The sequence below is a fragment of the Euphorbia lathyris genome, chromosome 8 (genome assembly GCF_963576675.1).
Source record: "Euphorbia lathyris chromosome 8, ddEupLath1.1, whole genome shotgun sequence".
In the NCBI taxonomy this organism is placed as follows: Eukaryota; Viridiplantae; Streptophyta; class Magnoliopsida; order Malpighiales; family Euphorbiaceae; genus Euphorbia; species Euphorbia lathyris.
The window spans coordinates 54915875-54940175 of record NC_088917.1 but is presented as its reverse complement, the minus strand read 5'-3'; the positions used below and the strand labels follow the sequence as shown (position 1 = coordinate 54940175).

At 39.3% G+C, this 24301-nt stretch overlaps 1 protein-coding gene across 1 annotated transcript; it reads left to right on the top strand.

Moving 5' to 3' along the window:
* Positions 1-6412: 6412 nt before the first annotated feature.
* LOC136202644 (protein NUCLEAR FUSION DEFECTIVE 4-like) lies at positions 6413-10108 on the top strand. The gene is made up of 3 exons (XM_065993393.1): positions 6413-6855; positions 8303-9213; positions 9431-10108. Exons 1-3 carry the CDS (start codon positions 6535-6537, stop codon positions 9918-9920), a joined length of 1722 nt encoding a protein of 573 aa, XP_065849465.1. The 5' UTR covers positions 6413-6534; the 3' UTR covers positions 9921-10108.
* The last annotated feature ends 14193 nt before the right edge of the window (positions 10109-24301 follow it).

The following is a 24301-nucleotide window of genomic DNA, read 5'->3' as shown; positions in this document are numbered from 1 at the left end:
CTCTTTGTATTTTTCTCTTGATGCTTCAGTGATGATCCAAGGTTCTTCATTGTCCTTTTATAGAAGGAAATTGCAGATTTGGATCCTTTGAATTGTTGTTACCGTTAACACCAAAACGGCTCTTTTGGGGAACAATTTCTGGTCATCTTCAGACTGCTCCGCCTTTCCCTTTCTCTGTTTTCTTCAGGCGTCAGGTTTGTCTTCTTGCGTCTGGCTTGTCTCTTTATGCCAGTTGTCTTTTACCAATAATCCAACGTCCCATGTTTCTTGGAATTAGTCTTTTGTGTGTCTTCGAGGTTCCAATTATTGGTGCAGAAGATTGGCAGACTTTGTCCTTTAGTGAACGGATCCTTCATGCTGTCCTGACTGTCATTCAGCTTTCTTCATAATCTTCGGATGTTCAACTTCTAAGCTGAGTGCATTCTTGGTCAGCTCCGTTCTGTTTATACGCTGCTGAAGAGGTCTTTTGCTTTAGTCAGCTTCGTTCTGGCATCCTGGAGTAAAACTTCTGATACGAAGTTCTACTCCATTCGGCTTCCATTCTTTCATGCTGAGTTCCGTTCCACTCAGCTTTGCTTCCGTTCTACTCAGCTTTGCTTATGCTGACTTCTGTCATGTCTTACTTTATATATATATTCTTGCACTCAATATTGAACAAACACATTAGTACAATTAAATCAAAGCATTTAAATTTAATTGCCTCTTAATCATGGATGATTTTGTCAAATCAAAATCTTGTGGAAAGGTGTTTCAACATCTTCAACCTCATCCTCGAATTCGCCTTCATAATAATCACATTCCTCATTTCTTACTAGCTCATTCTCGGATTGGTCCTCCTCTTCATCAATCTCCTCTTCTAACTCATCTTCTTTATGGTCATACTCAAATTCATTTCCCTCTTTGTCCACGATCCATCTTTTCCCACGACCTTTTGTTTCCTTCCACTTCTCCCTATAGTTCAAGCCGGCCAAACCGTTGGAATAGCTACCCGACCTAAACGACATGTTACACCCAACTATAGTTGAACCACCAACATCTCTCCCATCTCCATAGTCATCAACCTCCACGCAACAAATGGGTCCTTCATCCTCCATAAAGAGATTAAGAAATCCAAACTCACTTCCCTCTCTCTCAAAATAAATGCCATCATTTCCCTCAAGCATACCAATGAGGTTATGTTCAAGGGGCATTTCATTAAACACATAGGGAGAATTCCTTACTACATGGATTTTCTTAATATTAGCACACACCAATTCAACTTCCCCTATGTTCTCACATACAAGCCTCTCTTCCTCCTCATCCACAAATGAATCTAAATCCTCCTCCACAATTTCATTATCAATAAATTCACAAGAAGAATCTAAATCCACTTCATTATCACAAACAACATCACCAACATCCAATTTCTTCCTAACAATAGGACTATCCATAACTTCAACATTAGAAATTGGAAGTTTGGGATTTACCTTTACCATGTGTGATGGAGGAAAGATTGGTGATGGATCTTCAGGAGGGACTTCCATGGTTGGTTGGGAGCTATTTCAGCATTCTTGCTTGAGACTCTTTACGGAAGTCGCAAGCTCCCTCGTTAGCTCGTCTATCACTCGAAAATCCTCCTTAGTACTCTCTTGTTATCACCATAGCTTTGAGGTTTTCTAACCCCTTGTTGAAGGTTTCTTCATATCTTGGAGATAAATTTGGTTGAACCATAGTCGAAAGAAGTCTCTGCTCAAGGAAAATGATCGGCTCTGATACCAACTGATACGGATCAGTTTCGGGGCGTGTTAGTTTTAATCATAAACTAACAAAGATGTTCTTCTCTAGCTAAACTAGAAGGAGTGAATCCCAATTTCATGGACTAAATCCATAGGAATAATAAAATCCCCATTTTTGAAGGTAGAACCTTAACAAAGCTTCACAAAGAAGTTGATAATTTGATTGATAAAAAGTTAACTATTACAAAGAGAAAGAGATGAATTTATATCATCTAAAACCTAATTGACAAATTACATAAAGGCTAACCTAACATAATTAATTAAAGAGTAAGGTTAGGGATAAAATGGGGTATTAATAAAGGGGTGGCATGGATGGTAAATAGAGAGTGGCATGGATTGTAAATAAGGAGTGGCATGATTGTAATTAAGGAGGAATCTGGACTAAGGAGCAAGTTCCTTAAAATGAAGGTACGCGGGGCATGCCTAATTATACGCGGGGCGTGCCCAAATCTACGCGGGGCGTGCCTTGGCTGTTGAACTCTTCTCCGGATCAGACACTCAAGTACGGGGGCGTGCCCAAATCTACGCGGGGCGTGCCTTAGCTGTTGAGCTGTTATGTGGCCCTGTTTTGGTCTCTTTACTCGCTAGTTGCTCGTGCTTGGTTCTTCCTCCGACTTCCTTCGTACGGACCCGATCCTAGGGAAAGATGCCCCGCATCAAAAATTGCTCATGATTATCAATTTTAAGAGTATTTTTACACTTGATCTCAAAAAAAAAATAATTATAAAGGTAAAAAGCAGCTTGAGATCCATGATCTTTCATTTTTAGTTTATTAAACCCTTAATATTTTTAATTTGGACATATTAATCCATTGATTATTTATTTTTTGTTCCATTAAGCTCTTGTTTGCAAATTTCTTAGCTGTGAACACAATTCGATTCAAAATGCGTTATTCATTTCATCCGTGTTGAAAATTATATTTTTTTTTATAGTTTGAAATTAAGTTTTTTACTATTTTATAAGCCACATTACACATAAAAAAAACTACTTTCAAACTGTGAAAAATATATATTTGGAATGCAAATGAAATGAATAACACTATGTTAATCGAGTTTTATGTTCAAAGCTGACTTTATTAGTTGTCCGAGACTTAATATGACAAAACATAAAAAAATTTAAGGACTTGATATATTGATGAGGGACATTTTTCCCTAGGATCGGGTCCGTACGAAGGAAGTCGGAGGAAGAACCAAACACGAGCAACTAGCGAGTAAAGAGGCCAAAATAGGGCCATATAACAGCTCAACAGCTAAGGCACGCCCCGCGTAGATTTGGGCACGCCCCTGTACTTGAGTGTCTGAACTGGAGAAAAGTTCAACAGCCAAGGCACGCCCCGCGTACTTGAGTGTCTGATCCGGAGAAGAGTTCAGCAGCCAAGGCACGCCCCGCGTATAATTAGGCACGCCCCGCGTACCTTCATTTTAAGGAACTTGCTCCTTACTCCAGATTCCTCCTTAATTACAATCCTGCCACTCCTTATTTACAATCCATGCCACTCCCTATTTACCATCCATGCCACCCTTTTATTATTACCCCATTTTATCCCTAACCTTACTCTTTAATTAATTATGTTAGGTTAGCCTTTATGTAATTTGTCAATTAGGTTTTAGATGATATAAATTCATCTCTTTCACTTTGTAATAGTTAACTTTTTATCAATCAAATTATCAACTTCTTTGTGAAGCTTGTTAAGGTTCTACCTTCAACAATGGGGATTTTATTATTCCTATGGATTTAGTCCATGAAATTGAGATTCACTCCTTCTAGTTTAGCTAGAGAAGAACATCTTTGTTAGTTTACGATTAAAACTAACACGTCCCGAAACCGATCTGTATCAATTTTACCCTTAACGTAAAAATTGTGTAATTTGACCTTTAATGTTGGCAGCAAATTTTTTTACACTTAACGTAAGTTGGATCAATTTTAGACATGCTTATAAAACACAGAAATTTTGTTTCATATTTTGCACCAGTTGCCTATCAGTTGGATTAAAAAAAGATTTAATATTTTTTTATTTAATAATAAAACTGGAGATTAATACTTTAATTTTGACGAAATATTTGGATTTTTTTCTAACCCGTGCAAAATACAGTATAATTTTTAAAACTTTTGTTTTCAAAAAAAACATTTAGGTCTATTCTTATAGTTGAAATATGTTACAAATGAGTGATAAAAAGATGCAAATGTGAAGTGTAAGTGAAGTTTGATGAATTATTTCGAAATTTACCCAACTTGTCAATTTTAAGGGTAAAATTGCTCCTTTATGCCAATCTTGGGGATAAACTTGTACCATTTTAGATGTTAGGGTAAAATTTCTCACACTCAACTGCCCAACGCATGGCTTGTAGCAGTACCAACGCCTCACCTTCATGTACCTCCATCGGTCCGTCTAGCGCCATTGTTCTACCTGCGATAAACCGGCTATCTGAATTCCGTATTGTTGCACTAAATCCTGTCAGTCCCAGCTCAGTGAATAATGCCACGTCTGTGCAGTATGAGAGGTTATCGACCGGAGGAGGATGCAAAATCGACTTACAACCAGAAACCAACTTGCCTTGTCCCCAATCTCGTCTGTAGTCTTAGAGGCAGGCGCATATACTGCTAGTCGTCCAGACACCAAGTTGCCTCGTACATTTTCTCGTCTGCCATCTAAGTTGTGTGCTGACATAACACAGTATTACGAGCCCTCCATTAGCTCCAAAGCACTACCATCACCTTAGCAAACTGCTCAGGACTCCCTGATGTACTGATCCTGAAAAAAAAATCAGCAAAATTCTGAGCTTCTATTGATGGCATTTGAACAGTTTCTGCCAGATCTGCCTTCTGCCAAACATCAGCAACTCGAGGACATAGAATAAATAAATTCCATAAGTCTTCGACGGCTTTCAATATCAATCTCGTGGCCCCTCAATTTCTCAAGTAGGTAGACAGTCACAAGCTAATCGCCAACAAAAGAACCCAACCTTGAACGAGACCTCCTCCTTCCAAATCATGCGCCAATCACCCTCAACACGTAAATGCGAACTATCTTCCAATTCATCAGTGGCCAAACGATAGTCACTTTTTTACCATGTAGCACCCATTATTAGAATAATTCCAAATCATAAGATCGGCATAGCCAAACCATCACACCGGTGTTTTACAGATAACATTAATCTCTTGTTGCGAGAAATGTTCATGAAATAACTCAATATCCCAATCAAACGAATTAGGAATGAAGAGATCACTAACCTTGAGGTTTTCAAGACCCGGAGTATTCGGGGAGGAAATCTATTGAAGCTGTTTATCTCTTACCCATGGATCCTGCCACACCCGAATAGATTTTCCATTAGCAATCTTCCAGCGATATCCACGATGAAGTAGAAGAAGTTGGAAATTCCAAATACTCGTCCAACCAACCTAGCAGACATAAAATTAGATTAGGGAGTTATAACATCTTTTTATTTGGTAGATACGCCAAATTATAAATACAAATTAGATAAAAAAAATTGTTTTCGAAATGTCTAATTTAATTTAGGTTTAATACATTATTTGCTCCCTGAACTTATTCAAAAAGTTTGATTGGCCCCTTGAACTTTAAAAGTGCCCCGATAGCCCCTTCATCTTGCATAAAATGTTCAGTTAACCCCCTGAACTTGCGCAAAATGTAATCAATTAATCACTCGGTCACAAAAAAGTAAGTTAAATGCGAAAGATGTATTCCACGCATCTTAAAAAAAATAAAACGACCAAAGTCGGAGTATATGGTTCTAATATTAGAGAAGATAAGTTTTATAGTTGAGCAAGTAATAACTTCATTTTTAATCTATTGGAGTATATGTGTGGAATACTTCTTTCGTATTTAACTTACTTTTTTTTTGCGATCGAGTGCTCAATTGATTACATTTTACGTAAGTTCAGGAGACCAATCAAGTTTTTTGGACAAGTTCAGGAGCAAATGATGTATTAAACCCCAGGCTAATATACATTGAACTAATAGCCTAACCATCGGGAATTTATAAATTAAAATACAATTGTAATTAAAATATTTTAAAAGAGAATTTCATCCTTTGAAAATTGAGAGAAACTAATAGCCTATTTAGTTTAGTTGAGCTGATACTATTATTATTCTTAATTATTTTACTATTAAAAATAAATTTCTTGAATTTTAACAAACATTTTTTTTATGTCTTTTTATAAAATTAAAAGACAAAAATATTGGATCAAATAAATATACAGCAGAGGAAGAGTGTAATTATGGAAAGAAAATTCTCTTTACTTACTATTTTAATTCATATGCATTTATTCTACCAAAAAAAATTCATATGCATTTATACATTATAGACATGATTATTAATGAACACAATAACTCATTATAATAAATACGAAAATCACTCTTAAACAATACAATGAATCAAATTAAGTACTCTATTAATTATAAATTTATTAATTAAAAAAAAAAGTTCGGGTAAATCAAATATGGAATAATTTAGGTTATGTTCCTAAAATGCAGGATAGTTTGGACAAAAAGAAAATTGAAATTGCCGAAAAATTAATGGAAATAAAAAGGAACGGAAAATGAAAAGAATAGAGTTGGTTTAGTGGCAGCCGACATGGCCAGATGCCAAGTCATCATATCAAATGTACTCGAATGTAGACAGACAGACAGACAACTTCCACTTCCACACACAAACATAACCTTCTTCTTCCCCTTTTACCTCTTTTCTCTCTCTCTTTTTCACTCTCACCCTGAATCAGAAAAGTGAGGAAGAAGGAATCAATGGTGAGCCTGAAAGCAGGGAGCAGGCCACCATGGGTAGGGCTTGGAGCAGCAGTTTGGATGCAAATAGCATCAGGAAATGCATATAATTTCCCTCTCTATTCACATTCCTTGAAATCCGTGCTTGGTTTTAGTCAGCATCAGCTTACTATGCTTGGTGTTGCTAATGATATTGGAGAAAATGTTGGAATTCTTCCTGGTATTGCTTCTAATAAGCTCCCTCCTTGGCTTATTCTATTGATCGGTGCTTTTGCTTGCTTCTCTGGTTATGGCGTTCTCTTCCTTGCTGTTTCCCGTACTCTCCAATTGCCCCATTGGCTGGTCAGTTCTCTGAATCTTGTTTGCTTATTTTTTCTGTTCATTATTTGGAGTTTGCTTCTGGGTAATTTGCTTTGAAATGATTATTGCTATCGAATGAAACATGGGTTAAATGGGTTTTGGATTCAATTCATTTTTTAATCAAGTATCAATGGGGTTTTCCGTGATCATTGATGGAAATATTTTGTTTCAATTCCTAAAATCGGATTTAACCTCGTCTGGTTTCTAGTAACTTTACCTTTTGATGAATTCAGTCCATGTAGATTAGTAAATCTTCAATCTTAGATTCCTTTACAAGCTGTTCAGAACTGTTTGTGTTTTTATTATTAAAACAAACTTGAATTCATACTCAAAAACTGACTGATAGCTCAAAAGATGGAAAAGAAAATATATTCACAGTTTCAACTTGAAAGATGGTCTTTGAGAAATTTTGTAGTTGTTCATCGAGTAAGCCCTTGGTTGGGAGGAGTTCAATTTTAAATTACATTTCATCAACTCCCAAGTTTAAATTTTAACCTTCATTTCCATCCCTTCCCAGCTAAAATCCCCTTTAAATTTTGTTAACTATGATGTAACAACCTGCCTAGTACCATGTAATTATTTTCCATTTTGGCTCAAATCCAACACCTTTGAGATTATTGTCCTCTTTGGCTCAAATCCAACACCTTGAGATTATTGTCCTCTTTGGCAACAGCTTGAGCCTCACGGTTTTAAAATGCGTCTTGCATTGGATTGGATTCCTACCTTACTATTAAAGCCCAATCACTATCTTCATCTCCAATGTGGGATTTAGTCATTCCTGCCCCTATCATCATTCCTTAGGACCGCTCCATACTCAAGCCTTCTATCATGGTGCCACCAACTTCGGACCCGGTCGTTACAGTATTTGTAAGATTTTTAACTACAGGGTAGCTTAAACAGTCAGATTGCATTTTTGTGTTACTAGTTTGTCAAACAAGTCTATGTTTTTGCATTCACACAAGCACACAATTGATTGCATTTTCTTGCATTTTATGCAATTTTTGTGATTTCATTTACTTATTTAAAGAATATATGCAACTTTTCCATGTTTATATAGGTGAAATTGACCATGGAACAATCAAACTGCTGTAATTTTATCTTCATATTGCCCTTAATGGAAGACAATTAAACACGTGGCTGGTAAAAGTTCGGTTGACTTGAGATTGATATTCTGTTGGAGGAAACTCAAGTGTATCTCCAGTTTGTATGCGTACAAGTAGCTTTTACTGACATTTGGATAGTTTTTGACGTTCTTTTGGTTACTTTGTTATCTAAATGATATATACAATGCCCTCAGCATTAGGACCTCATTTACAGTTACAGCCTACTTCCAACACTTCTCTTTGGCTCAGTGACACGCATTTTGTGGATGCTTGTTTTACGTTACGATTTGTACAGACCGTTAATCTGTGTTTTTACGGTGTTACAGCTGTGGATTGCACTCTGTGTTGCCACAAACAGCAGTGCTTGGTTGAGTACAGCTGTACTAGTGACCAACATGAGGAACTTCCCACTTAATCGAGGCACCGTTGCTGGTATTCTCAAAGGTTATGGAGGGATCAGTGCTGCTGTCTTCACTGCAGTTTATAGCATGGTACTTGATAGTTCCTCGTCTAAGCTTCTGATGTTTCTTGCACTTGGAATTCCATTTTTGTGTTTCCTACTGATGTATTTTGTAAGGGCTTGCACTCCGGCTTCTGCTGAGGACTCTTCACAACATGCGCATTTTCTTTTTGTCCAAGTGATGCTTATTATCCTTGGCTTTTACATTTTAACAACCACAATATTGGACCATTTGCTTCATTTCAGCAACCCAATATCATATTCTATTCTTGCTATAATGATTATCCTTCTCATGGCTCCACTTGTGGTACCTATAAAAATGACTATCTGTCGAATGAGAAGCAAAAACGAAGCCACACTTAACAGATCAAATGGCTCTTCTGAATATTTGGTAGAGAGAGAAGAACATGCCGGAAAAACAGAACCTTTGCTCGCACCATCTTCATCATCACAGACCCTTGGAAGTTTTCAGGAAAACGAGGAGATATCTGAGGTAGCTATGCTTCTAGCTGAGGGTGAAGGAGCAATAAAGAAAAAGAGGAGGCCTAAAAGAGGGGAGGATTTCAAATTTATTGAAGCTATAATCAAAGCTGATTTCTGGCTACTTTTCTTTGTTTACTTTGTTGGGGTTGGTTCAGGCGTAACCGTGCTTAATAATATGGCTCAGATAGGGATTGCACAGGGGGCGCATGACACTACAATCTTGTTGACTGTTTTCAGCTTTTGCAATTTTTCGGGACGTCTTGGTGGTGGGGCTGTTTCTGAACATTTTGTAAGGTTAGTCTATTCTTCCATTTTGGATATTTCAGTCTGAATAGTTATATGCAAATCATCCAAATCAGGTAATGCACTGAGGATGCAGTCACTTGTAATTCGTATTCGTGCATCTTGGGGTTTCGGCTTGCTTGTGGTCTGAAATTGATCAGACTTACATGTTTCTGTTGAATTGCTTTCATTCTATAATAATTACATGTTATAAATTTATCCTTTGCAGGACAAAAGCGCTTCCTCGTACAGTATGGATGGCATGTACTCAAGTAGTAATGATTGTAATATATCTCCTATTTGCTTCTGCAATTGACGGTACCCTTTATGCTGCAACTGCATTACTTGGGTTTTGCTATGGGGTTCAGTTCTCTATAATGATTCCAACTGTGTCCGAGCTTTTCGGATTGAAACATTTCGGTATATTTTACAACTTCATGTCAATTGGAAATCCTCTTGGGGCATTCCTCTTCTCGGGTCTGCTAGCAGGATATGTGTATGATACTGAGGCAGCAAAGCAGCATGGAGTGAATATGTTGTTGGGATCAAGTGTCTCGTGCATAGGCCCGAATTGCTTCAGGCTCACCTTCCTGGTTCTGGCTGGTGTTTGTTGCGTGGGATCGATCATGTGTGTCGTCCTTACCATGAGATTACGACCTGTTTATGTGATGCTCTATTCTGGGGGTTCCTTCAGGATTCCTCAAACTTCATCTCATTGACATTGTTGAAATGGAACATGGAGGTTTGAGAGCACAATCTAGTATAGTTTAGAGGAGGGTTTTTTTTTTCTTTGTTTTTTTGTTTTTTTTTTTTTTTTTAAGTCCATGTTTTCAATATCAACTCATGCATACATATTTTATGCTAAAACTCTCGTATTCTGCTTAAAAGATCCAATTTTGGTGTTGTTTTTTGAATTATGTGCATGCACTCATTCATAATTATGTTCTGCCAAAGAAATTATACATTAAAAAGAGCTTCTCTAGAGAGGCAAAAGTTATAATTTGGCCCTCAACTTGCCAAATTTTTTAAAAATAGATTGAAGTACAGGGACAAAAACACTAATAGCCATCAAGTGCAAGGGCCAAAATGTAATTCTCTCAAAATTTCTGAGAAATGTTTTTCATTTCATAATAAAAAAGAGAGAAAATTACAGATAGATGCAAATAGTTTGTGTATTTACTTGTAGCGAATGAGGGTGGCTATTTATATAGGATGGTGAATGTTGGTTCTTCAGATAAGCATCTTTTATAGCAATATATTTAATGCCTTTAACTGCAGATCCAACCCCCTTTTGAGAATAACAATTAGTGTTGTAAATAGTTGTTGCAATTTATTCTTCTTTAGCATCTCAAATAAATACCAGAATTTCTCAGATCAATGCTTTACGAATTTAGACAAAAATTCTACTTTCTTATGGGTAAAATTTTGAACATTTTGTTGCAGAAAACACCAAATTAGGAAAAAATGAAGTACCAACAGGGCAATATTACAGGATCTGCTGATCTGAAAAGTAAAATACAGAACAATAGCATCTCCCACTATGACATGACATGAACCAAAAGCTAAAAATTCAACTTTTATATTTTGCACAATTTATTGTTTTGACACTTGTACTTTTAATTTTACTAACTTTAGTCCCTCCCTGTATTTCAATTTCTCATAAAATTTTATCATTGGCAGAAAATTTAACCGTAGACCATTTTATTTACACAGTTGAAAATAGTTTGAACATGTTCTGATGCCTGTCAAAAGCGGCTGAAACAATAATTGTAGGGTAAACTAACAATTTATTCTTCAAATTAGCTAGCAAGATCAATTTAATTCAAAATTAAGTTCTGAGTATCAAATTATTCTTTCAACTTAACACTTACGAGTCAAATCAAATATGCTAATATGTGTCATTTAGACTAAATTGATACTCAAATATGATTCTGTGCTATATTGATCTTTTAGCAATGACCAAATTGATCTTTAAATTTTCTATCAAGAGTTAAATTTGAGAAAGAAAAAATTAAGAATAATGGCAAAATACACAGAAATTAAAGTACATGGAATGTAATAAAATTGTGGAAAATATAGATGCTAAATTTTAGTTTTTTTTTTTGGGGGGGGAAGGAGACAATAAACCTGAATTTGAGAATTTCAAGTGGGATTCATGTCCTGAAAAAGTGCAGCCCATAATAGCTTATCATCAAGATCATCATTGTTTGAATTTGACTTTTCCATATTATAAGAATCCAACGGCTTAGCTATTCTTGGGCTCATCAACCTCTGATTTATATCTGAACTTGCATACAATTTTGGGCTTCTATAAGAAAACACCAATCTATCATGTGAATTCCCATCCAACGGCCCAGATAACTTCAACTTTCTATCATCAACCAACAAACTTTCTGGTATCCTTCCATCCAACGGCCCAGAAAACTTCATTCTTCTATGATTTAGCATCAAATTCTCCGGCACTCTTCCATCCAACGGCCCAGATTTCGCTTGTCTCCTAGTTCTCATCACCGGAGGCTTCACCTGATCTTTCCACAGCTGCTTACATATGACCGGCTCCGGCAAGGGCAGCCGCACCGGCTCCGGCTCCGGCAAGGCTTTAACAGTAGAATCATGATTGAAAACAAAGCGATTAACACGCTTTTTAATCGCTGAAATGAACTTAGAGAATCGAATTGTGGGAGAATTTAGTGTATGTGTTTCCTTTGTTGCAAGCTTGAGAATTTCTAGCCTGTGTTTGGCAATGGAGATTCCCATACTCAAGAGAAATTCATGGTTAAAATAGGAAATGTCTTCTCGTTGAAGCTCATTTCGGGAGAAAGTGACACCGTATTGGTAGATGAGAGAAGGGTCTAGATTGGTTCTTGATAGCCAGGAAAACCAGTCCATTAGCTAGGGTTTCGATATGATACCAAACAAATACAAGGTGGTCTGGTCTGATGTCTGGTTGTCTGGTCGTGCTTGTAAGAGTAAGAGATAATATGGTTATGGTTGATGGGTGTGGTCCTTGATATGATATGTATATATAACTAAACTAGATAAGGGACGACCAAGAGCATGAGTCTACTAGGTGGTTGAAAATTTATAACCTTTTTCTTTCCTTTAAATATATTTTATATGGCAGTTGGGATTTTGAGAATCACTCTTACATAGTATTTGGAATCTACTGCTTCAATTGTCAATACATGCACTTTGAGTTTATAGAACAAAAAATATTTCAGTTTCAATTACCGCTAGGATGAAGAAAAAACTTTAACTTCCGAAAAAATTATCTTAATAAAAACGTTTGGAATAGGATAATTTCTATTATACACGGACTATAATATACTTGATAAATTAAAAGAGGGATGTATGCTAATTCATGGGAGGTGATTGATGTTTGATGTTGAAAACATAAATATGTACACGTAACATTATTTGTTTTCGATTAGTTATATTACTTTTCAGTTGTTTCAATGATATTATTGTTGAAATGTTAATTTTTTTTGACATATTTTTAAACATGTGAGTAAAACAAAACTTTAATACCGTAAAGAAAATTATCTCTTTTTTTTTTTTTTTTGGGTAGGAAAGGAAAGGAAACAAACAAACAAAAACCTAACCCGGGATCAGTCTAGGAAGGCTGACCCCAACCCTATCCTCAAGAAGAGTAGACAAAAGAAAAAAAGGAGGAACAGAAAGGGTAGAAACACCTAACATCCCCCCATGCCCAGCAGCTGCCACGCGGTTTTGCTCCCTGTAAATATGGGAGAAACTAAGAGCCTCAAAGGCAGGACGAAGCCTCAAAATAGCTTTGATAAGATTCTGACTACTAAGACAAAAAGCCTGGCAGTCAGAAATCCTGTTTATTGCCACCAAATTGTCAGACTCCACCGAAAGCCTCTTAATACCCATGCGAATGGCTAGTTTAATGTCTGACAGAATACCCCAGAGCTCCGCAGAAAAGGAGGAGCCCATCCCCAAGTTGTGGGTAAACCCAGCCAGCCAAGCGCCACCAGCATCCCGAAGAACTCCTCCAGCAGCAATTCTTCCATTGCTAAGGCAGGAGCCATCCGTATTAAGCTTCACAACCCCTTCACTAGGTTTACTCAAACCAACTAAATGGACCACTTTATCCCGGGAAGGGCTAACAAGGGGCTCCCCTTCAAAGCTTGTTAAAGTAACAGAGAGCTTTTTCGAGAAGTAATCAAGTAAGTCAGGGATAATGATAGTCTTCTCAGCAAATAACTCTTCATTCCTCCATTTCCAAATTTGGTGACAAATAATAGCGAAAAAAATGTCACCATGATCCATATCGGCTAATAACTTCCCACTAGCTCCCTCCAAGAACCAGTCAACCTCAGAATGAGTCATAAAGGAAGGGAGAAGGTGGGTAGGAAGAACCTTACTCCAAACCTCTCTACTCTCGGGGCAGTCCCTAAGAGCATGGCACAAGGTTTCAACATGGCCACTGCATCTGCAGGCTCCTGATTCCGCCAAGTGCCTTCTGTGTCTATCCGCGTTCGTGAGCAACCTGTTCTTGACTCCCAGCCACAGAAAACTCCTAATACGGTAAGGGATTTTAAGGGCCCAGATAGATTTCCATATTCCTAAGGGAGGCTCGTCCCTGTTAGGGAAAAAGGCTTCATAGGCCGATTTACAAGAATAAGCGCCATTGTTGGTCAGGGCCCAGCAGTGCTTGTCCTTATCTTCCTCTTGATTACTAATTTTGATTCCTCTTATTTTCAGGAGAGTATCCAGGTTAAAGAAGGTATTGTTGGTCCCTTGTAAGGTTGCAAATATAGTTCCAAGGGGGGTTAGGAACTATTTTACCTTTTTAAGATAATTTAGGCAGATTTCTTCTCTTTAAGAAAAGTTTATCTAACAGCGGCGTTTAGCACTCAGCAAGACACTGGCTTAGTCAACTAGTGACTAGGACAGCTTCGTTGCTTGGGTCAGGAAATAGCACTTAGAGTCTATTCCTGAAACTTCTCGTTGGTAGCGCACAACTCAGCTTGACCTCTTTTACTTGGTCAGTTTTAGTTTGTTTTAAGCAAGCAGTGTAAATAAGGAGTTAAGGTTTAGAAATACTTCACTCAGCAGATTTATCCAGGTTCGGTTTCTTCTAAGCCTACGTCCTGTCCCCGGAACACTTCCGAGATTTCAAATCCTCTACTGAGCTCTTTAAAGGTAGAGCCTCAAACCTTTTACAATATCAGCAATTGAGTATGACAAGAGTACCTTCCTCTATACTTCTACTCAATCCTAATCTCTCCGCTGAGTACTTAAAACAGAGTACTCAGCCTCTCCTTTCTACTTCTAGAAATGATAAAGATTTTGTCCTAAACAACAATTGCTAGAACACCTTAGATGATTGAAAAACAATCACTCTAGACTTTTACACAGATACGAAAATGTAGTGTAAGAATTTTGCTTTGCTTCTTGCTTACAGAACTTGTAGAGATTTTGGACAGCGTAATGGCTTGATCAAGTTCTATATTTAGTGAAGCTTGTGATGGCACTATTTATAGAGACGTCTGGCCATTCGGTTATTTCGAATTTCGAAATAACCGTTGGAGGGAAACGGCTATGTGTCGTTGTCATCCTGACTTGCACAGAGCTCTTGGCCAATCACAATCGTGTATCTTCTGTCCTCGGTCAGCACAGCAGATGGTCTCTCCTTTTATGGTAAAGTCAACTGGACAGCATACTGTGTCGTCTGAACTTTGCTAAAAGAGGAAACACTTTGTCTGGAAGTTTTCCTTTGCCGGTCTGCTGTCTTGTACGCTTTATCGAGACTACTCAGCAGCTTCATTGTGAAGTTGTTCCTGAAGGTCTTCTAGATCCTTCCGTTTGCTGAGTTGCGTTTTTGTCCAAAACGACAACGTCTTGACATACGCGGGCCGAGTGTACTGAGTTGTTTGACTTGGGCCTTGGCTTCCGTATTGGGCTTGGGCCTTCCAATCCTTATGACTTATAACATTTATACTCAACATTGAACAAACACATTAGTAGAATAAATCAACGCATTTAAACTTAGTGTGTTTAGAATATGTATTCTAATTTATACTTAAACAATTTTGTCAAATCAAAATTATGTGGAAAGGTGTTTCAACAAACTCCCCCATTTTGATGTTGGCAAAACTGTTCAGCAAGGAACTCAGTATGAGCTCCCCCATGATAGTTGACCTTTTTAATTAAGTGAACTCCCCCGTAAGGACTGAACTACTGACTTAGTTTTATTCTAAACATTCTAAGGTTTAACTGAATAAGTCTAAGATCAGATTTCAGGTATAGGTCAGCTTATGGGTCATATTCTATTTTACTCAGAATTCAGCGGAAGTAATGTATAGTGACAGAGCGCGCTGAGCAAATTATTGTTCAATGAGTTCTTTATCAGAATGTTTCATAAGATCATAGTATGATGTCAAACATGTTATCAGCATATCATTTAGTCAATAAATATTATAAGTGTTAAGCATAGCTGATATAAACGAAGATACATAATAACTCAGTACTTAATAGCATATATCATAACTCAGTATTTGAATAAGAAAAGGAAGTATGATATATTGATAGAAGTCAGCAGTTGCACAGCAAAAGAAATAAATTAGCAAAAATTAAGACCTAGCCTAACTATTTCTTTTTCTTGCCCTGTGACTGACTTCTCTTGTACTGACGTTGCTCATGCTGAGCTCTAGCAGCTTGCGCTTTCTCCCCCGTTTTGTCAACTTCAGGGAGCTTAAACGCATCGGTTAAGACAGCGCGAGTCAGTTCTTGTGAAAGCTCTTTGAGTTTGTCAGCACTTTCATTGACCCCATAAAAAATGCCAATGCCATCAGCGGATACTTCGACTGGTATATGAAGATCAGCAGCACTGAGCATATTCACACTGAAGGCTTGTGCTTTGGCTTGCCAAATGAGAGCTTCAGTGAGACCAGCAAAGACTTGGTGGAAGGTTTTTAAGAGTGCTGAGTCATAATGATGACGCTGGATATTGTTATGACGGATGTGAGTGAAGGATTGCCGTGCAAGAGATATCAACTCATTTTCCTTCATCGAGTCAGTATCCATCTCTTGCTTGTTGAGATTAAGGAGCCGAATGGCCTCACCAATTTGCTCGACTGAGCACTGACTATAGGATACCATTTGCTCATTTGTCTTAAGTTGCTCAGTATGAAGCTGAGCAAAGAGCATCTTGAGTTCTGAGGAAGTGGCATAGTCAGTGTTCACAGCAGATAACTTCTGAACTTGCTGATGGAGTGAGTTCAGATGTTGAATTGTTGACAGCTGTATCTCTGCCAACTTAGCAATTGAATCCTGCTTAGCTTGCTGGGCTTGTAATGACAGGACGACATTCAGCAGATCCTTGAGTCCCTTGACTTCGTTGAGAAGTAGAGTGACTTGAGAGAGCTGAGTTGTGGCAGGAATTGAAGATCCAGCAGCAGGCGAAGCGGAATGTTGAAGATCGTGGATGAGTGCTTGCACTGAGTCAAGGAGCTTTTTACCGGACTCAGTGGTATCCCGATGTACATCAGTATGACCAGAAGAAAGTGGGGTGAAAGGAATACCCTGGTCAGTGACTGGATGACTTGGCTCAATCTGCACTTGAGTTGGAGGTAAGTTTGATTGATCAGCAGAGAGGTTGTTGATGATGGAAGTCATAACCCGAACACTGTCTGTGCTGACGGCAGAGGGATGAGGAGTCAGCATTATGCTTGAGGAAACAGCATGGGCAGTGCTTGGTTCAACCTGACTTGTAGAAGTGGTTGAAGTGTTATGCTCGGCATGTTCCTATTGAGAAGAAACAGAGGCTTATTTTTCCAACGGCGTTGTAGTAGAGGAAGTTGAGGGTCGTTTGAAAAATTTTAATTGGACGGTAGAAGGATCCTTTGTTGTCTTCGAGAGGACAAGTTGAGGAATGGATGGTGGTTGCACAGGAGGGTCACTGACTATTACCTCACTGGCCTTAACCAGTTTTCGCCTTTTACGTGGTGGAGTGGTATGATGAGCAGGTTCTATTGAGTGAGTAGGAGAAGGTTCCTTTTGCTCAGTCTGAATCTGGTCAGCTTGCTCTTCAACTTGTTCAACTCCCGCAGCCAACTCAGTGTCAGTCTGCACAGCTCCACCTGCTAACCCAGCGTCAGCGTCCTCAGCTTCAATTTCGCTGGCATATTCTTCAGACTCCTCAGCGTCATTCTGACCGCTGGTTTCATCATCTTCTTCTTCTTCCTCAGTATTATCTCCATCAAGTTCTTCCTCAACTTGGGAGATGAAGTGGTCATCTAACTGGACCTCAGTTCCCTCAACATCAGTGCCTTGACATTGAGTGAAGTGAGAATCACCCGGTACAATAAAATCCGTCGGTATGACGTCGAGAGGGGCCAGTGTTGAAGACTTCTGCTTCTTCTGAGGGAGCTCAGCAGCTGCCTCAGTGTTAGGCTCATCTTGCCTGCTTCTCTTCTCAGCTGACTTTCCAGCTGACCTCTGCCTCTTTGCTGGAGACACAACATTAGGTGTCTCAGCAGATTTTCTCTTGCGAGAAGCTGGGGCCTTAGTTCTTCGCCCTTTCTTAGGCCCAGCTATAGTCTCCTCAGTCTGATCAGCTTGGCCAGCAGCAGCAGCAGCTTTTCCTTTCTTCAAAGGCTGCCCATATTTCAGTGCCCTCAGCGAGGCCGCTGTGATTTCGGTTCCTCTGAAAGATTCCTCACCTTCAAGGTCAATCTTGTGGTCGATGAGGATCCTGGTAATGATTGATCCCAACCTCATTGTACCCGTGCTGCGTAGGAACCCAGCAACTAGGAAGACCGGCATGTTGATGGGGGTGTACGTCAGCATGTGCCATATGAAGCACTGTTCAAAGTTCGTTGCTGAGGTCGTGCAGTTTATCTTAGGGTAAATGAAGTAGCTCAACAGGTAGTGAGCCATCTTTTGGTGCTGTCCCATTGAAGATGCTGAGATCTCGCCTGAGTGACCCTCAGGTTTGCAGAAAGTATGGACGTAGTCGGTCTTGTCCTGATCTCCAGACTTCCTCAGCCTCACTCCCTCAGTTTTAAGTTGGAGGAGATTTCCCAAGTACAGAGGGTTGATGAAGATCGTCTTTCCTTTTACTTTAGTGCTTAGATAGTCAGGGGAGTCATTGGCAACCATGAGATTGTGGTAAAACTCCCTTACCAGGTCAGGATACGTTTCATCTCTGACGGAGAACAGCCCAGTCCATTCGTTCTTTGCAATCCATTCGGCAAACGGTTGTTCATGTTGGACGAAGTGCTCAGAAACCCATCTGGAGGGCTCAACTTTCCATTCGAGAACACTTTCGAAGACTTTGGAGTAGGTTCGTATTTTCACAGCTTTCTCTTTTTCAGAGTTTTGATCAGTTTTACCCTTGCTAGAGGTGGAAGGGTTTCGTGAAGGTTCATCGGAGCTGGACTTATTTTGGCCGGCACCGGAGACGTTGAAGGATAGCTTAGTCATGCTTCTAAGATGGAGAGAATAGAGGTATTTGAGAGAGAGAAATTTGGGTGATTTCGTAGCCTTAAGGATTTGTTGAGCGTAAGGAGTAAAAGATGGGGAAATGCCCATGATTTATAGACAAGTTGAACGGTGTGGATCTTAACCAAATCCATGTGTCAGTTGCCTTGGGATCATGTACCGACAGGGATCCTGGCATTTATGACACATTACGGCGAATACGTCATCCTAGGTTATACGCGTGCTTGGAATTTATGCTAACGGATTAATCACTCAGTATTTAGAATGTCAAGCGTTTGATATTCTGAGAGGTCAGTGCATTATTTAAGGATGATTTTAAGTTCAAGTTCTAAACTAATTTACTCAGTGTGCAAGTTTACTCAGTATTGTATATTCAGTCAGTTTCAAGAGATACTCAACAAACAATAAATCATTCAGCATGTAATTCACTCAGCATTCAATATTCATTTAGCACAGGAATTTACTGAAGAGGATTAAACATACCAATTGCTTCTCTCAGTATGTTGAACTGCTCACGAGCCAGTGGCTTTGTGAAGATATCCGCCAGCTGTTCGTCCGTTGGGACAAAGGTCAGCTTGATCTCATCTTTGAGTACATGGTCTCTAATGAAGTGATGTCTGATGCTGACATGCTTCATTCGGCTGTGTTGAATTGGGTTCTTGGAAAGATCAATTGCACTTTTGTTGTCACATTTGACTTCAATTGTCTTCGTTTGAACACCATAATCTTCAAGTTGTTGCTTGATCCATAGGACTTGAGCAACATAGTGACCAGCAGCAATGTACTCAGCTTCAGTGGTAGACAATGCTACTGACGCCTGCTTTTTGCTGAACCAGGATACAAGACAGCTTCCTAGGAATTGGCAACCTCCAGAGGTGCTTTTTCTTTCCAGCTTGTCTCGTCCATAGTCAGCGTCAGTGTATCCGATGAGTGTAAAGTCATGAGTATTTGGATACCACAAACCTGCATTTACTGAGCTTTGCAAATATCTAAGGATCCTTTTTACGGCTATGTAATGGGATTCCTTAGGGTTAGCTTGATATCTAGCGCAATAACATACTGAGAACTGAATGTCCGGTCTACTTGCTGTTAAGTAAAGTAAGGAGCCAATCATACCTCGGTATAACTTGCTGTCTACTGACTTACCATTCTCATCAGCACAAAGGACAGTGTCAGTGCCCATAGGAGTGGATATTGGCTTGCAATTTTCTAAGTCATATTTCTTTAAGATCCCCTTGGCATATTTGGCTTGACTGATGAATATGCCATTCTTTCCTTGCTTAATTTGAAGTCCGAGGAAGAAGTTGAGTTCTCCCATCATTGACATTTCGAATTCAGTCTGCATTTGTTTGCTAAATTCCTTGCACATAGATTCGTTAGTAGCACCAAATATAATATCATCCACATATATTTGTGCCAGCAGGGTATCTTTACCCTTTCTCTTAATGAATAAGGTTGTATCAGCTTGACCCCTGACGTAACCTCTAGTCAGTAAGAAGTTGGTCAGCCTCTCATACCAAGCACGTGGTGCTTGCTTGAGTCCGTACATAGCCTTTTTGAGTTTGTAAACATGATTTGGGAACTTAGGGTCCTCAAACCCTAGAGGTTGATTTACATAAACCTCCTCGTTTATAACTCCATTAAGAAAAGCACTTTTGACATCCATTTGGAATAATTTAAAGTTCATGTAAGATGCATATGCACACAGTATTCTAATTGCCTCTAGCCTTGCCACTAGGGCAAAGGTCTCACCGTAGTCTATACCTTCTTGCTGACTGTAGCCCTGAGATACAAGCCTTGCTTTGTTCCTGACTACGTTTCCTTGTTCGTCCATCTTGTTCCTGAAGACCCATCTTGTTCCGATGGTCTTTTGACTCTTTGGATGGGGCACTAACTCCCATACATCATTTCTTCGAAATTGATCGAGCTCCTCTTGCATTGCGTTCATCCAGAATTCATCGTACTCAGCTTCAGCGAAATTCTTCGGTTCTTGTACTGAGACGAAAGCAACATTGCTGAGGTACTTCCTGAGTTGATTCCTCGTCATCAGGGTATTCCCAGCAGAATCAAGGATTGCACTTTCGGAGTGCCCTCTTGGAATCCTTATTTCTTTGGGTAGATTCATGTCTTGTGATGTTCCTGTTTGAACAATCTCTGCAGAAGTAGATGGGTCAGTAAAAGTAATTTTAGGTTCACTCTTACTCTTGGTCAGCCGTTTTGTGAAGGACTCAGTGGCTGGTTCTTGATCAGCAGGTGCTGAGTTTGGTTCATCTTCTGTCAGCGGCTGGTATCTTCCTGCAGGGTCAGTTTCATCGAATTGCACATGTATAGATTCTTCTAATACTTGGGTTCTCTTATTAAAAAACTCTGTATGATTTGCTGTTTGTTGAGTAGCCTAGAAAGATAGCCTCATCAGCTTTTGAATCAAATTTGGCTAAGCTATCTTTGGTGTTTAAAATAAAACATCTACAGCCAAAGGCACGAAAGTATCCAATGTTGGGCTTTAGTCCTTTCCAAAGTTCATATGGGGTTTTCTTAAGTATAGGTCTAACTAGAGCCCTATTCAGAATATAGCATGCTGTGTTGACAGCTTCTCCCCAAAAATACTTTGGAAGCCTATGCTCATCCATCATTGTCCTTGCTATTTCAACAAGAGTTCTGTTCTTCCTTTCAACAACCCCATTTTGCTGAGGCGTTCTAGGAGCAGAGAAATTGTGGTCAATGCCGCTGGCTTCACAGAATTCAACAAACTTTTGGTTTTTGAATTCTCCGCCGTTATCACTACGGATATGAGCTAATTTTAGGTCTTTCTCATTTTCAATTTTTCTAACCAAGTTTGAAAATGTCTCAAAGGTCTCATCCTTGCTGGTCAGCAAGATAACCCACGTATACCGAGAGAAGTCATCTACAATGACCAAGGAAAATCTTCTTCCACCCAGACTCAGCGGCTGGACTGGACCAAAGAGATCCAAGTGTAGTAACTCTAACGGACATTTAGTTGAGACAATGTTTTTACTATGAAAAGATTGTTTGGTTTGTTTTCCAGCTTGGCAAGCGTGGCATAGTTGATCTTTTTGGAATTTAAGTTCAGGCAGTCCCTCAACCAATTGCTTTCTTGCTAATTTGGCCAGGAGGTCCATGCTTACATGACCAAGTCTCCTGTGCCATAGCCAGGAATTTTCTTCCTTTGTTACTAAGCACACAGTTTTTGAAAATTTTTTCTCTAAGTCTAGCAAAAAGACATTATCTATCCGAGGGGCAGTTAAGATTAACTCATTAGTTTTACCCTCGTATATTTTACATCCAGTAGCATCAAATATAACTTTTCTCCCATTGTCACATAGCTGAGCTACGCTGAGTAAGTTATATTTGAGTCCGCTGACTAGGGAGACAGATTCAATAGTAGGATTACCTCCGACGGTTCCTGAGCCTACTATCTTACCCTTCTTGTTGTCTCCAAAACTTACACTCCCTCCTCGTTTACGTTCAAACGTGATGAACTGAGTTTCATCACCCGTCATATGCCTTGAGCATGCGCTGTCAATATACCACATCTTTGACTTCTCGGCACATCTCAGGCTTACCTACATTGTAACTAGTTACTTTTAGGTACCCAACTCTTTTTGGGTCCTGACTTGTTAGGTGCAATAGGTATAGCATCATATTTTATTTTATGGCGGCATACATGGACAGTATGGCCATTCTTTCCACAGAAGTCACAACTGACCTTCTGTTTAGGATTTTTTACTGACTTGTCAGCACCCCAGTGCTGAGCGTGCCAGCACACTTTAGTAGTGTGTCCTAACTTCCCACAAAAATCACATTGGACTTTTCGCTGGGGATTTCTTCTCTGCTGAGTACCTTGGTACTGTGTACCTTGATACTGAGTTCTCAGCGGAAAATTGTTATTGTTTGGAACCTTTAATTGGTTCTGAATGGTTGTGACATCCTTCCTCAGTTTCTTTGAAACTGACTGGACTTCAGAGACAGACTCATGAATGATTTTCATATTTTCATGCAAAACTGAGTTGTCTTGAAGAAGGTATCTGAGGTCACTCAGTTTGACCTCTTCTACTTCATCACAGCACCGGCTGAGTGCTTTAATCTTCCTGTTACACTTTTTAACAAGTGTATAGAGATCACTCAGGGCGTTACCCATTTCATTTCTGAGTTGAGAGAGTGAGATTACCTCATTAGATTGCTCTTCATTATCTGACTCATCAGATTGGTCAGCATGCTTAGAAATGCATGGCTCAGCAAGTTTGTCAGCCATAAAGCATATCTTCGCTGACTCGGTGGCCTCAGTTTCTGTTGATGAAGATTCATCACTGTCACTCCAAGTAGCCACCATTGCCTTCTTCCCACTTTTCTTGTCTTTCCTCAGCGTGGGGCAGTTTGACTTAATATGGCCATCTTGGTGGCACTCAAAGCATGTAATGGGCTTTGAGCTGTCCTTTCTGTATTTGCTGTCGCTTGAGTCAGCCTTATACTTATCAAACTTTTTGTAAGGCTTTTTGGAATATTTGTCGTTCTTCCTGAACAGCCTCTTCATCTTTCTTGTGAACATAGCCATCTCCTCATCATCAGTTGAACTCCCGTCAGTGGAGTCAGCCTTCATGACAAGTGACTTCTGCTTCTTGTCATCAGATTTTTCCTTCACCTCAAAGTTTTTCATGGATATCTCATGGGTCAGCAATGAACCGATGAGTTCGTCATATTTGTAGGTGGTTAAATCCTGAGCTTCCTCAACTGCTGTCTTCTTTGCTTGCCAGTCTTTTGGAAGACTCCTGAGTATCTTTTTGACTTGTTCTTCCTCAGTGAAGATTTTCCCAAGTCTCTTGAGCTCATTAATGATGTTGGTGAACCTTGCGTTCATATCTGAAATGCCCTCATCATTGTTCATCTCGAACAGCTCGTACAGTCTCATCTGCTGATTCACCTTGGATTCTTTTACTTTGTTTGTTCCCTCGTAGGTGACTTCCAGCTTTTTCCAGATCTCTTGTGCCGACTCACAACCTGAGATTTTCTTATATTCTGCAGCATCGAGCGCACAGTGAAGCATATTGATAGCCGAAGCATGGTTTTGAAGCTTCTTAAGATCATCCTCTATCCATTCAACCTCAGCTTTAACAACTGACTGGCCAGCAACAACTTTCACAGGTACAAACGGGCCTTGGACTATAGATAGCCAGGCACTCATGTTTGTAGCTTGAATGAAGTTTTTCATCCTATTCTTCCAAAAGGTATAGTTTGACCCGAAGAATAGGGGAGGCCTGGTAATGGACAGCCCCTCAGGTAATATCTGAGTTGTCTGGTTTCCAGGGAGAAACCGAGTGCTGTTTTCGCCCATGGTATGGATCAACTCAAGGTTGTTAGACCTTTAGTAATGAGCTTTTAAGCTCTGATACCACTTGTTGGTCCCTTGTAAGGTTGCAAATATAGTTCCAAGGGGGGGTTAGGAACTATTTTACCTTTTTAAGATAATTTAGGCAGATTTCTTCTCTTTAAGAAAAGTTTATCTAACAGCGGCGTTTAGCACTCAGCAAGACACTGGCTTAGTCAACTAGTGACTAGGACAGCTTCGTTGCTTGGGTCAGGAAATAGCACTTAGATTCTATTCCTGAACCTT